General features: G+C 40.9%; 1 protein-coding gene and 1 non-coding gene across 2 annotated transcripts in view; both read right to left on the bottom strand.

Annotated features, from left to right (window-relative positions):
• Window positions 1-14,884, bottom strand: part of GRIP1 (glutamate receptor interacting protein 1) — a 203,823-nt gene that overhangs the window by 83,657 nt on the left and 105,282 nt on the right. Inside the window, exons 11-12 of the mRNA XM_065935093.1 lie at window positions 8,295-8,481; window positions 7,483-7,628 (exon numbers count right to left, since the gene is read on the bottom strand). Coding sequence (XP_065791165.1) covers window positions 7,483-7,628; window positions 8,295-8,481 — 333 coding nt within the window. The remainder of the gene's footprint in view (window positions 1-7,482; window positions 7,629-8,294; window positions 8,482-14,884) is intronic.
• Window positions 11,149-11,313, bottom strand: LOC136168139 (U1 spliceosomal RNA). The gene has a single exon (XR_010663287.1). It is a non-coding gene; the product is annotated as a U1 spliceosomal RNA (small nuclear RNA).

Below are 14,884 nucleotides of genomic sequence, written 5' to 3'. Positions count from 1 at the left end.
ATAATTCATCAACTTGGACACCTTGTGAGATTCGAAAAAATAAAGGGACTATAAGGTGGATAAATGTGAATGTTTAAGTCCCACTCACTCAGCGAAAAACACTGGGACTCTAGTAATGATGGCAAACATCATTTGATAGAATTTTCTGTTGAGGCTTCTTTCAAAGACAAAGCTGTATTTTTTCCAACAAAATAATTTCAGCATTAAAGTAGAAACTTCAGAATTCACGATATTGTACACTGGTTTTTAAAAGATAGTACTGAAAAAGGCAAACTGTAATTTGTGCATATGATTATAGCTTTACAAAATTATAGGTATGGTAATAGACTTTGGTAAAGACATATAAAAATTTTCTGTTTATTAGAGTGATGGGATTATAAACAACTTTAGCATAAGAAAAATTCCTTTAATGTTACTACAATTTCTTTGGATTGTGGTGCCCACGAAAAGAGACAGATTTAGGCAAAAGTGTACTGACAAGCAAGATTTTTAACCACTGTCTGCGTCACTTAGGATGTTTATAAAGTAGACATAGGTAATCTCTGAGATCTAATAGTTTGGGAATTAGTATCTGGGTGTATATCTGAGGAAGAACTGGAAATGGATGGTGGTTCACATCCAAACAATCAGAAGTGAATCCAAAGGGCAGGGCAGTCTTGAAATAGCTCATATCTCATGCAGTGATATTTTACAAATATTCAAGTTCTCAATTGGCTAAAAAAGATTATCTGGATTCCAGCAGTTTCAATATATACCAGTAGATTGGTAATGAGTAATTAGAGTGTTTTATTGAGGTTCTGATGCTGTGTCTAGGCTCAATAGAAATCAACTAGTGATGTCTGCCATGAGCAATGGAGGAGGGAATGACAAGATGGAAAAATATTTTTCCTGGCCCTGTTTTATATCATTTCTATTCATTTGAAATGGGTTGATTTCTGGGACAATGGAAGACAGGGGAGATGGCCTTAGGTCCATTTTTCCAGTCCCATAGTCAGCAAGTTGGAATTAAGCAAAGTGGGTTTAATAGTTGTTCAGCCGCTGTCAGACTCTTTGCCTCTCCAAGGACAGGAGCACATTAGGCTCCTCTGTCCTCCATTATCTCCTGGAGTTTGCTCAAATTCATGTCCACTGAGTTGGTGATGCCATCCAACCATGTCATCTTCTGCCACTCCCATCTCCTCCTGCCTTCAGTCTTTCCCAGCATCAGGGTCTTTTCCAATGAGTCAGCTCTTTGCACCAGGTGGCCTAAGTACTGGAGCTTCAGCTTCAGCATCAGTCCTTCCAATGAATATTCATATTTCCTGTTTTTTAGGAGCTTAAACCTAAGACCTAAATACTTTAATTAACATATATATACTTATATTTATATAAACATTATATATATAATGGATTAGACAAATATATATATATAATGGATTAAATAAATAATGAACAAATATTGAGGATACACATAAAATAAAGACACATGTATAGCACAAGTAAATACTTAGTGGATACTGCTATGGAGAAAGTCAATTGTGCTGGCCATTCCACTACTGGAATGTAGTGAGTAGATGCTGCTCAACATCCCACAGTGCACAGGATAAGCATCTCCATCCAACAAACAATGTCAGTAGGGCAGAAGCTCAGAAATCCTGCTCTTTCATGCTGGGAACCTTAACATCTCTTTGAAGAGGCAGTGTAATATGATATAGAAAAAGACAGGTGCAAGTCAACCGATCTAGGATCTACCTAACATTCACTTTGCTCTATGACCTTGAGTTTCCACCCTTGAATCTCAATTTTCCCTTCACAAATAAATGAAGGTATTGGATTATAATAGTTTTCCCATCATAAATGTTCTACGATTACAGTAAATACATTTTGGGGCCATTGGGCAGCCTTATTTGAAAACTAGATCCTCAGTGCATCTGACTGATCCTCACAAGGTCTTTTACTGACTGTTGGCCACTATGGACAAGAAACGGAAGATGCTATACCTAGGCTGCGCCAATAGATGCTCTCTCTTGGGAATTAGAAATTAAAACTGGTTGGTTCTGGCTGGGCACATTAGCAAGGATGAGGCAATTATGTACAATCAGAAAAAACTTGAGAAAATCAGAGGAAGCTTGTACAAAGAAAGGGAGCAGACATGAAGATACAGATAGCGCAGGAACCTCAGAGGTGCACTGGATATGAAATCAATTCTTGGTGCAAATTGAAGTTTCTGATCCTAGTCCCTCAGGAGAGCCAACTGTACTTCATTCATTCATCGACCAAATATTGGCCGAGAGCTTCCTGAATTCCCAGCACTATTTTGCGTGCTGTGGTACATTCTTGAACAAAAGGCACAAAGTCTCAGACATCACAGATATTTCTACTGGAGAAGACAAGACAACAATAATACTTGTATCAGTTCAGTTCAGTTCAGTTCATTTCAGCCGCTCAGTCGTGTCCGACTCTTTGAGACCCCATGAATCACAGCACGCCAGGCCTCCCTGTCCATCACCAACTCCCAGAGTTTATTCAAACTCATGTCCATCGAGTCGGTGATGCCATCCAGCCATCTCATCCTCTGTCGTCCCCTTCTCTTCCTGCCCCCAATCCCTCCCAGCATCAGGGTCTTTTCCAAGGAGTCAACTCTTCGCAGGAGGTGGCCAAAGTATTGGAGTTTCAGATTCAGCATCAGTGCTTCCAGTGAACACCCAGGACTGATCTCCTTTAGGATGGACTGGTTGGATCTCCTTGTATACAACATAACAATAAGTATGCTATGTATACGACATAACAACAGGGTATGAGAAGGGCTAAGCAGAGCTACATATCTGGGCAAGGGGACTGAGTGTGATAAATGTTGTGGAAGGCTTCTTTGAGCAAGTGATGTTTCCGCAAAGGTCTAAGTGAAGTGAACAAACCACCCAAACATGCTGGGGAAGAGCTGCCCAGGCAGAGGAACAGCAAGTGCAGAGATTCTCTGATGGGATTGTTTGGGTGTCAGGGGCAGCCAGTTCACACGCCTTCCTCATTCCAAGTCCTGCCCTCCTTCTGAGAGATTTCACCAAGTAGTGTTCCTCCCATCACACTGCATGCCCGACACCCAGACCTCTGGGTTGAATGACTGCCTCCATTCTGCTTTGCTTTAGCAACTCACTACCCTGGAACTTCACTTTACGTCTGAAATCCTAAACTCTAATATACCATTTGACCTCAGTCTCCCAGCTGTTAGCTGTCACATCCCCTTTCTCTCACTCCCCCACTTTCTTCTCCCTGAAGACTCCTAATTCCTTAGCTGCTCCCTTTCCGTCTGGTCTTTCCTGCTGATCCTATATTGATTTCCGTGCCTCTCTAACTTATTATACATTCTCTCAAGCACAAGCAGTATATGTAGTGTTTAGAACGTGGCCTTTGGAGCCACACTGCCTGTGTTAAAACCCCAGCCCCACCATTAACATGGGCCTCTGCTTCCTGGGGATGTAGGAATATTCACGTGGCCAAAAAGTTCATTCAGATTTTTTCTATAAGCTGGAACAAAAACTCGAACAAATTTTTTGGCCAACCCAATAGTAACCTTCTCCATGGCTGTTTTAAGGACTATGAGCTAATGCACACACAGGAAGGTAACAAGCCATAGGGTAAGCATTTGATAAATATCATGATCAATTTTCATGTGATTACCATAATTCTCTCTCTGCTCTTCCTGCGATGATTGGAACCTCTGTGACTTACGTGCTCCTTCTTTGAAACTTCCCTGGAAATTTTAGTCTCTGGATCAACATAATCATCCACTATCTCTGTTTTTATTCTTGAGCAATTGAGGCCTCCTGACAAATAACTACTTGACCACAAAGACTGATGTTGCTATATAGACTGAGAGCTTCTGGATTCTGCTTGGTCTACCTCCAGCTTGAAAATCCCTTTACAGGAATCTGGTTGGTTATCTCATTCATTTCCCCATTAGCTATTCTGAACCTTCATCATTCTTTTCAGCTCCCCAAGGTGCTGACCCTTTCACCCTTGCTTGACAGTTCTTACATGATCTTCCTAAGCACAGCTAAAATGTAATTATATTCTCACATCCTTCTCTTCACGCTCCTAGGCAAAGGTCTTCTACTTTCTGCCTTAGACGAATTACCTACTTATGCTCTGGATAACTTCCCTTCTCATCCCTTTGGAAACTCATAACTACCAATTATCTCTTTTTTCTCTCACTTATTTTGGGCCCCAAACATGCTCAAATCTCTCCAATCTTAACAAAACAAAATAACACCCATCTGAACCTGAAATCCCTTCTATCTCCTTTCATCTACAGCTAAATGTCTTATTCTTTTTTTTTTTTAATCTATTTTTTACTTTTTGGTTGCACTGCACGGCATGTGGGATCTCAGGCCCCCGACCAGGACTGAACCCATGCCCTCTGCAATGGAAGTGTAGATTCTTAACCACTGGACTGACAGGGAAGTAGTGAAGTAAAAGTCGCTCAGTCGTGTCTGACTCTTTGCGACCCCATGGACTATACAAGTCTCCAGGCCAGAATCCTGGAGTGGGTTGCCTTTCCCTTCTCCAGGGGATCTTCCCAACCCAGGGGTCAAACCCAGCTTTCCTGCATTTCAGGCAGATTCTTTACAAAGCTGAGCCACAAAAGAAAAAAAAAAAGCTGAGCCACAAGGGAAGCCCAGTCCCTACAGCTAAATCCCTTGACGTTGCCAAATGTCCCCTGGGGCAAAACTGATCTTGATTGAGAACTACTGATTAGAAGATAAGATGGTATAAACTGGAGCACAAAGTATGTAACTAAATGCTGTAGAAGTTCTCAAAAGATGAGCCCACAATGGCCTCCTGTCCTTTTCATCTATTTACTGCATTTGTCCGGCAAATTCGTCTTCCAAAACCCACTTTCTTGGCAGACAACAAGCATAGCTTGTCTGTACTTCTCTACCCTTTCTTTCCTCAGCCCTCAGCTCCCTGCAATCTGACTTCTGTCCCCTAATTCTTTGAAACTTCTCTGCCATGACTTTCTTCCTACTTGCCAAACCCAGTGGACACTTTCTTTCTTGCCTCTATTGCTTGAACTCTCCATAGCCTTTTTATGCTATCGACCATGACTTTTGCCTTGAAACTCTTGCTTTGGTTTCCAAAATGTCAGCATTTTTGGTTCTCCTCTTACTTCCCCTATATAATTTTCATCACCTCCTTCACTAGCATCCTTGCCCTTTAAATCTCAGTATTCCTCAGACAGAATTCCCACCTCAGTCCCCTTCTTATCACTGCTCTTTCCTTAGTGGTGTCCTTTATTCCAATGACTTTAACCATCACCACTGTTTTGGTCACTCCTTTGTTCTGTTCTTTAGCACAGACCCCAATCCTAGGCTCTGGGAGGTATAACCTGCAATCTCTGGGCACTTCCTTCTGCATCCCAGTGGCAAAACACTTCTAGCAAGTCTGTTCTTATCTTTCTGCAGTTCTTTCTCATGTCTAACTGGCTACAAGGTCCTTGAATATGTCGAGTCTTTCAATTATTTCTTTCAATGATCTGAACATAGCACAGTGCCTGGCACTTAGTAACTGGTTTATGCTAACTGTCTTTTGAGTAACTAATGGATGGGCTTGTTCTCTTTCCGCCACTAGGATGAGTAGGATTTGCCTACTCATGTTTAAAATAGAACTCTCTTTATAATCCCCAAACTTCTATGCTTCAAGTCTTCTCAGTTTAAAAAAGTCATTATCTACTCAACTGTTCACCCTCATAACTCAGAATCATTAGGATCTTCCCTTTTCCTCATCTTCCATATCTGATCCATAAGGAAGTTATGCAAGTTCTGCTTCAAGCCACGTCCTAAATTCTACTCTCTATCACCATATCTAGCACTACCACCTGGGATGCTGTCCAAGCCACCATCATTCCTTACCTGTTCAATGACTAAACCTTTTGTTTGTTCTGATTTTGCTCCTGTCCCCGCTGCACTTCATAAAGATCTCTCCAAAACATCCATCAGGTTATCTCACTCCCCTCCATAAAATGCTCCACAACTTTATTACGCTTGGAATATAATCTAAAAGTTTACCAGGGCACTACATCATTACTTGGCCCCTTCCAACCTCTCCTACCCAAACCTCCAAAACCAAATCTCATTCCTATCCCCAACTCCCTTATATGCTCCAGCATGAGACTTTTTTTTTCTTTTGCTATTGCTCCTATCCACCAAGGTTATTATTCTGGCTCAGGTTTTTACACTGGCTGCTCCTTCTGCCTGCAATGTTCTTGTTGCTCCTTCTCAATCTTTAAATCTCTGCTCAGATGTCTCTTCCTTAGAGAGTCACCCTATGAAAATAAACCCCCTACAGTCATTCTCTAACTCCCATTCTGCTTTATTTCCCTCAGAGTATGACTGCCAACTAAATTTATTTAAAAAAAAAATAAACTTCTATACTGCTGTTTGCCTTTCCCATCTGCTGCTGCATCTCTGTTGTATAGTAGAATAACTGGTCTATGATAACCATTCAGCAAATATTTGTTGGCATAATGTGATCCCTATGCCCAAAGGCATATCTTTATTGATTGCTAATGGTTATTAGGTCTGTGAGATAGTATTAACACTTCACTAAGAGAAGACAACTTTCTTAAATGAGAACTAGCACCTAACTCTAAAACCTGTGTACCTGTTGAGTGAGTGAGTGAGTGAGGGAAGTCGCTCAGTTGTGTCCGACTCTTTGCGACTCCATGGACTGTAGCCTACCAGGCTCCTCCATCCATGGGATTCTCCAGGCAAGAATACTAGAGTGGGTTGCCATTTCCTTCTCCAGGAGATCTTCCCAACCCAGGGATCGAACCTGGGTGTCCTGCATTGCAGGCAGACACTTTACCATCTGAGCCACCAGGGAAGCTTTAGCTATGGACAAACACCTCCTCCATGACTAAACATAAACACCCTTGCTCTTTTTGATGTTAAATTCATCCTCTTTCCTATGGCAAGTTTTGATGACTACAGAAATAGTCTTGAATAAAGACTTCTTTGTCATTTTTAACAAGTGTCTGGTCACAACTCTTTAACACCAGAGACCAAATATTTACCTACTTGTCCTACATAAATTCATCTAATTGAATTTTCATTGTTCCCTACAGAACCTTCAATTTTTTTTTTTTTGCAGTAGGAAGAGTCAAAGAGAGGCATTTCCTGTCCTCATGACTGAAGACTATGGTTTCTCTAGCATATACGGGAAAAGTCAGGAAGAATACAGGCTACATGATTTTTTTTTATCACCTTTACAGAGGCTATTACTTATTCATTTTGTCACATTGATTTTCAATTGTTCTTGTGGTGACATTTTAATGAATAATACAAAAGCAATGCACAATTCAAAATGACACCCCAAACCTCCTAAACAAAAATACATTCGGTATATAAAAAATGATCATTCCTCCCACATTCTCTGCCATATAGTCCACCTAATTCACATGCAGTCCACTCCCAACTATGCAGCTGACTTGAGATTGTATGATCATACCTGCAACATCAAACTCAATTTCCAGCGTGACCTTGCTTGTGATTGAAGAGTCTCGGAGGAGCTGATTGGCTTCCTCAAACGTGCTGTCTTCAGTTGGAATTCCATTAATGGCCAGTACTCTGTCTCCAATCTGAAGCACCCCACATCTAAATTTAGAACCAGACATTACAGGTTGTAGACAGAGTAAATGATTTTCAAGTTGACATTGCCAAGATCCTTTCAATATAGCATTTGTTCTTTTTATTCAATGCTGTGGGGCATCCTATTAGGTCAACTGCAATGTCCTACATTCTTTTTTTCTATGTAAAAACAGTTGATTTACTATACTGTGTTACTTTCAGGTATATAGCAAAGTGATTCAGTTATATTCAAGTCCTACATTCTTGTATTTCATGGCTACCAATGTGAACAAAGGAAAACATCCCAGGGAAGTAATGAATAATTTAGCACCATGATATTATTATAATCTGATGTGAACCAATATACAGTAATGATGAATGTGCATTCCCCCATGGCAGAGAAATTATCATGAAGTTTTGACTTCAGAGATTTTGTTTTTTGTGATGGATTTTTTTCCTTTTTAATTAATTTAGCCTCTAGTCCCCGATGGACAAAAATCTGCTAAAGGCCCACCCAGGCTCGCTATTTTTCTCAAACCTGATCAAGAACATAAAATTTTATTGTCAGAACAGAGAGTGCATCCCGTCTTGCACTTCCTGCATTGAGCACTGCTCCATAATTTATTAGTCAGTCAAAGATAGCCAGCAAGAAATGCAAGGCAGAAAACGATGCCGTGAAAGAAAGGATCTCACCTCTCGGCTGGGCTGTCAGCTTCAATATAGGAAATCAGAGGTGGAGAGGAGAGGGTCTCTGTAGCAAACACACTGCCCTGCAGTTGAATCCCAAATCCTGTGACAGGATCCGCGGTCAGCACAACCTCTGTGGTTTCTGTGTGAACAACCTGCCCAGCCAAGCCCACGGTGCTAGAGGCTAACGACACTAGAGGAAGAAACACACACAGCAGAAATGACTTTAAACTGGAACAGGCACCAGGAAGGCCAGTGTTTCTGAAACAGATTATGTCTCTGAAAAAAAAAAGCTCACTGTTAATGGTGGGACATGAGGTTTTGGTCTTTAAGCAAAAGTTTAACTAGAGCTGAATGAGGTAAATGAATCTCCCAATATCTGTCACATCTAAGTCTTAGCATCAGTGTAGCCCCCTCCTCACACAGACCCCTAATATCAAGGACAGCTGTGGCAACTGTAGGAAGAGCTTGGTCTTGGGGTCAGGGTCCCTGGGATCGAGTCCTGGCTCAACCACTAAGAAACCAGCTGGGTGACCTTGGGACTAAGTCATTAATCTCCTTCCTACCTAGGAGAAAGGGGTTGGGCTAACTGATCTAACTTTTCCCCCCTACTTTAGACATTTGTACCTAAGATTCTAGCTTTTTACAAAAAACCTGACCTTCAGCTTTGAAGAAACAATTGATCTAAGTCTGGCTCCTGAGGTGGTAAGGATGTACTGGTCGGTCATCAACCTTCATCTATCATTGGCTTGGCGTGATGGAGTCATTTAAATGACTTTTCTACATTTCCACTTTTCTAAAACATGGTCCTATTTCAGCATTTATCAGTTTTTTATATTCCTTCTTGTCTCTTCACTAGACTCTTGAGTTCCTTAAAGATCGGAACCAGATCTTTTCCCCTCTGAAATTCCAGTGCCTGGAATTTCCATGGCTAAAGCCATGTGGATGAATCCAGTTCTATAACATCAATATTTCCCTTTTTGGAACCAGCCCTTGGTCTGCTGAGTTAAGGAATGAGATGCGGGTCCTTCAAGACCCCAATTTTTCTATCGTGGATCATGCCAGCATTCAGGCTGACACTGCAGAGGATGGTGAGATGTATCCTTTTCCCATGAGGAGTAAGGAAAATCTCCTTCTTCTTAAGAGGCACTGTCACTGTTCTTTCCCAGCAGGATTGTCACTGAGGCTAAAGTGGCCTGCATTAGAGGGTGAAAGTAGCTTCCAACCCTCATCTTTCTTACCGTCCCAAGATCTAACACATAAACTATCAAATATCAATTCAGATCGTGTTCTCTAGTGTGGCTTTGTTAATATCAACTGTACTCTGAGTACTCTCCAGATCACACATTTTGTTATTGGTGGCACAAAACCAGTAGAAGATACCATTACATGTCAGTAAAAATCTGGAGGGCTGCATTTCTTCCCAGTTAGTACTCATAGCAGGTGAGAATATAATATTAGAATATCACCCTTGGGCAGATGACTGGCACTCTGTCTTCTGAGTGAAGATTTTTGGACTTCAACAGGTATATTTTACTTTATATGGGACTTTCTATAGGTCCACATTAATATTTTCTCCATTTACCATCCCAATTTGGCATAGATTTTTGGACTACTCAATTGGAGTTAAAAGTCATTTTTGAATTGTTAAGTCAGCTGATTACCTTTTCCACTAAGAATCAAGAAGGAATCGGTCAATTTAATAGTAATGGGGGGATTAGTTTAGATATAGCAAAGACTTTCTGAGTGAAAAGACACACTATATTTTTCTGAAACAGAAGACAGTTGAGGCATTTCATTTTCCAAAAGGTTTTGAAAATAGAAATAAGTATTAATTCCTATGGGTTATCATTAAATCTATAACCTCTACCTGGAGGCAAGCTGAGATGATAGAAATTATGAGGACATTTAATTTATAATTAAAAATGTATTAAACATTGGTTTTATAATTTTATGAAGAGTACAGGCTTATAATAAATAACCTAGGATTTTACCATTAATTCTCAAAGTCCTCCGGAGAAAGCACTGGCAACCCACTCCAGTGTTCTTGCCTGGAGAATCCCAGGGACGGCAGAGCCTGGTGGGCTGCCGTCTATGGGGTCGCAGAGTCGGTCACGACTGGAGCGACTTAGCAGCAGCAGCAGCAGCTGAAAGTCCGCTGAGGTACTAAAATCTTTTCTTTGAAATGGTACACTTTCATTGGAAATTGCATGCACTGATTTCTCACACATATTAAAGTTTTGAAAATGACCAACAGAGATAAAGATAAACTATAGATTTAAAGATGATAGGCCAAAAAAACCCAACAACTAATATTACTTGGAAGAGAAAAAGATGAGTTTGACTATCCTGCTTCATTAATGTGGTCAAAAAGCAGGAGAAAATAAAAGTTATCTCTGAGTCATAACCTGGCAGTTTAAACTTCTGTATAATGCACTCTCTCTCTCCAGCAGCAAAGCAGCAAACACTCCTGCCAGGTATTGGCTCTGGTCTGGGACGTGCCTGTTTCCACTCACAAGTGAAGATGGACGTGACCACACTGCCAACATGCTGTGTTTGAACACTGCTAACGGGTGTGTGCCAAGGTTGTGTTCAGGATTTACATCTGCTCTGTCCTCTTCTCCCTCCTTTCTGGAGGCTTCTGCAGGAGTTCACCCTGTGTTTTTGTCAATCCTTGTTCTTCCTACTGTAAGGAAGGGCCAAAGTCATGGGAGGCCAGAGATGACTTCTTAGCTCTGAAGTTTAAAAATCTGCCAAATGTCTCCTTAATTTAGACAGCTGTGAAATTTATTGTTGGATACAAAAAGCACTTGAAAAGTATATAGAGAAATGGAGCTCAAAGATTCATTTTTTTTTTTTTTAAGGGAAAGCACAAACACAGTCCCCCCAATATCACAAATTATGCAGTGGGTTTTCCCTCATTTGGGGAAATTGCAGGGGTCAGTGTATGTGGACTACAAGGGATAAGCCTCACCCTGGGAAGACCACGTTCGTGATCATGGTATCTCCCCTGCCAGGTAATTATCAAAGGTTCATTCATATACTGTGCTCACAATTATTGGGTTCTGTAACTGAAGACCTGTATCTCACCAAAGTGTTCCACACCAGAGTCCACATTGTGTATCACATGATCCAGTTCAGGAGACAGTCGGAGTGGTCAAGAGTTCCCTCCTCCAGATAGGGGCAGGGCAGCTCTTAAGCTTCGAGAGCTCTGTGCACAGTCATTTTAAAAGCTTACCATGAGCTGCCTTTGAATTCCGGTTGCTTTTCAGGGGCTGGTGGCAGGCACAAAAATTGTTAGGTTGTTTCATTCTCTTCCTTTCAGCTCTGTTCAGTGGCACCCTCCCTAGCAGCAAGGGATGACCACAGAAGAGGCAGAGATCATTCTGAGATCGTGTTCTAAGGTCTACCCTTTGCTGCAGTTCAGGCCGACTGGAAACAGGAAAGCGTCTACACTGGCCCTGTGTACCGGAGCAGGAAGCTGGGGGGAATAGCCAGATCCACTGCTCAGTCATGCCCCGCCATCACAGGCGATGATGGGCTTCTGGGAGCGGCCTTGATCTTCTGTGGCAGAAAAAGGAGCAGCTCATGCTGTGGGGGAAAGGTCAGTGAGAATACGGAAGAGGTGACAAGTGGGTTCCCTCTGTGACATGGCTCTGCCACCCTCCCAGGGCTTTGTGACACTCCCGGAAGCCAATGCTGGGGGTACTTAACATTTTCCTTGTGACACAAACATGACTTTCCTCTTTTAATCCTTGTAACATGCTGTAACAGGCTTCCTGTATTTTCCTCCTTGGTCAATAACAGAGAATTTTTGAATATTTATGTGAGAAAATTTTATTCTTTTCTGGCCATGTCCTTCCTTTGTATTACAAACATAAGAATTTTTTTTCTGTTTTGCTCTGGCTTCAACTGATCACCAATACAGCTAAGAGATTTTTATTATATTTGCTGTGACTTTACCATGATTCACCATCCATACAAATGGCCTGGTTGCTATAGGAACGTAAGTATTAGAAAAGGGGCAGTAAATGGTGGCACCAAATAAAGACATAAACAAAGTGATGGAAATAAACCATAATATAGTGAGAGTGGCAATAAAACTTTTATTATCAGTTATTTGGGAAAACCTTTACCTCTAACGTGACCATACCAAGTTCAAGCAAAAAATAAAAGACAGAGAAAGAGAAAGAAAACCAAAAGACTAGATCCTCAGTTTTCTTCTAATTTTGGAGAATTAGCATTAGTTGCTTAGGTTTTTCTCAAGTGGCAATAAAAGTTTATAGCTTTCTGAATCTTCTTGTGTGATTAAAATACAAAATGTATGATTTCCTGAGATACACATAAATTCTGGTAGATATATGGTCAGTGGTGCTCTAGAGGCTAATGTCTACAGCAAATGCTAAAAGCAGATTTCTAGAACCAGGTTTCTGCTTATACTTCTCTATTATGTTGGAGAATAATGTGCTGTTTTAAGAGAGAATTTATCACTAGGTTAGGGGTATTGGTGACAGTGTGGCCTTGGCCTTGTTTCCTACGACAAAATTCAAGATGTACAAACATCAACCTGTAATAGCCAAACAGATGATCATTTATTTGTCATCACTAATGTCCTTAATCAAGCCAGCAGTCTTACCTAACACAAACAAATGTTTAGCCATTAAAGCAGAAGTGCAAACATGAACGCATTCGTTTTAATTGCTCTTCCCTGCTGAGGGTTGTTAGCCTGCTTTCTCTCAGTAAGCGGTGCCGCACATGAAGCCATTGTATGTAAAAACTTCATCTACAAATATCCACTACAAATCCTGATTCATTACATGGGAAGATTCAACTTATAAATTATGCCTAAGTGGAATCATGGTGAAATATGCCTAAGTCTTGGAGCAGGGTTAATATTTCAAATGTAGGCATCATAATAGCAAACACGCAAACTATTCAAAATAGTTAACAATTAAAGAGTGCTTACTATTTACTATGTATTATTGCGGTATGTATATATATCATATTATATATATTGCATATATATAATTATAATACTTATTTCATTGGGTAATTGTGAATATTATATGAGAATATATCATTATTCGTACATACATACGAACATATCATATATATAAGAATATATAGTCTAGAACTTCCAGATGTTCAAGATGGTTTTGGAAAAGGCAGAGGAACCAGAGCTCAAATTCCCAACATCTGCTGGATCATCAAAAAGCAAGAGAGTTCCAGAAAAACATCTATTTCTGCTTTATTGACTGTGCCAAAGCCTTTGACTGTGTGGATCACAATAAACTGTGGAAAATTCTGAAAGAGATGGGGATACCAGACCACCTGACCTGCCTCTTGAGAAACCTGTATGCAGGTCAGGAAGCAACAGTTAGAACTGCACATGGAACAACAGACTGGTTCCAAATCGGTAAAGGAGTACATCAAGGCTGTATATTGTCACCCTGCTTATTTAACTTATATGCAGAATACATCATGAGAAACGCTGGGCTGGATGAAGCACAAGCTGGAATCAAGATTGTTGAGAGAAATATTGATAACCTCAGCTATGCAGGTGACATCACCCTTATGGCAGAAAGTGAAGAAGAACTAAAATGCCTCTTGACGAAAGTCAAAGAGGAGAGTGAAAAAGTTGGCTTAAAGTTCAACATTCAGAAAACTAAGGTCATGGCATCCGGTCCCATCACTTCATGGCAAATAGATGGGGAAACAGTGGAAACAGTAGCTGACTTTATTATTTTGGGCTCCAAAATCACTGCAGATGGTGACTGTAGCCATGAAATTTAACGACACTTGCTCCTTGGAAGGAGAGTTATGACCAACCTAGAGAGCATGTTAAAAAGCAGAGACATTACTTTGCCAACAGAGGTCCGTCTAGTCAAGGCTATGGTTTTTCCAGTGGTCATGTATGGATGTGAGAGTTGGACTATAATGAAAGCTGAGTGCTAAAGAACTGATGCTTTTGAACTGTGGTGTTGGAGAAGACTCTTGAGAGTCCCTTGGACTGCAAGGAGATCCAACCAGTCCATCCTGAAAGAGATCAGCCCTGGGTGTTCATTGGAAGGACTGATGCTGAAGCTGAAACTCTAATACTTTGGCCACCTGATGCAAAGAGCTGACTCATTTGAAAAGACCCTGATGCTGAGAAAGATTGAGGGCAGGAGGAGGGGGGGATGACAGAGGATGAGATGGTTGGATGGTATCACCGACTCAATTGACATGAGTTTGGGTAAACTCCGGGAGTTGGTGATGGACAGGGAGGCCTGGTGTGCTGTGGTCCATGGGGTCGCTCAGACACGACTGAGCGACTGAACTGAACTGAACTGAGAATATAGTTCCTGTCCTATATGTCTCTTTTGGTGGCAAGAATACATATATATATATACACACATACATTTTCATATAATCTTCACAATTACCCAATGGGGTAAGTACTATAATTAGCCTCACTTTGTTGCTAAGAAAGCCAAGGTATAGAAAGTTTAAAAATCTTGTTCAAGATTCTACTGCTACAAAGTAATGACACCGGGATGAGAAGAATCTGGGCTCATCACAAGTTCACTATGCTGCCTTCAACTTGTTTCTTTCAA

Source organism: Muntiacus reevesi, chromosome 4 (genome assembly GCF_963930625.1).
Source record: "Muntiacus reevesi chromosome 4, mMunRee1.1, whole genome shotgun sequence".
In the NCBI taxonomy this organism is placed as follows: Eukaryota; Metazoa; Chordata; class Mammalia; order Artiodactyla; family Cervidae; genus Muntiacus; species Muntiacus reevesi.
The sequence above is the reverse complement of the archived record's forward strand: the minus strand, read 5'-3'. Positions and strand labels throughout refer to the sequence as shown.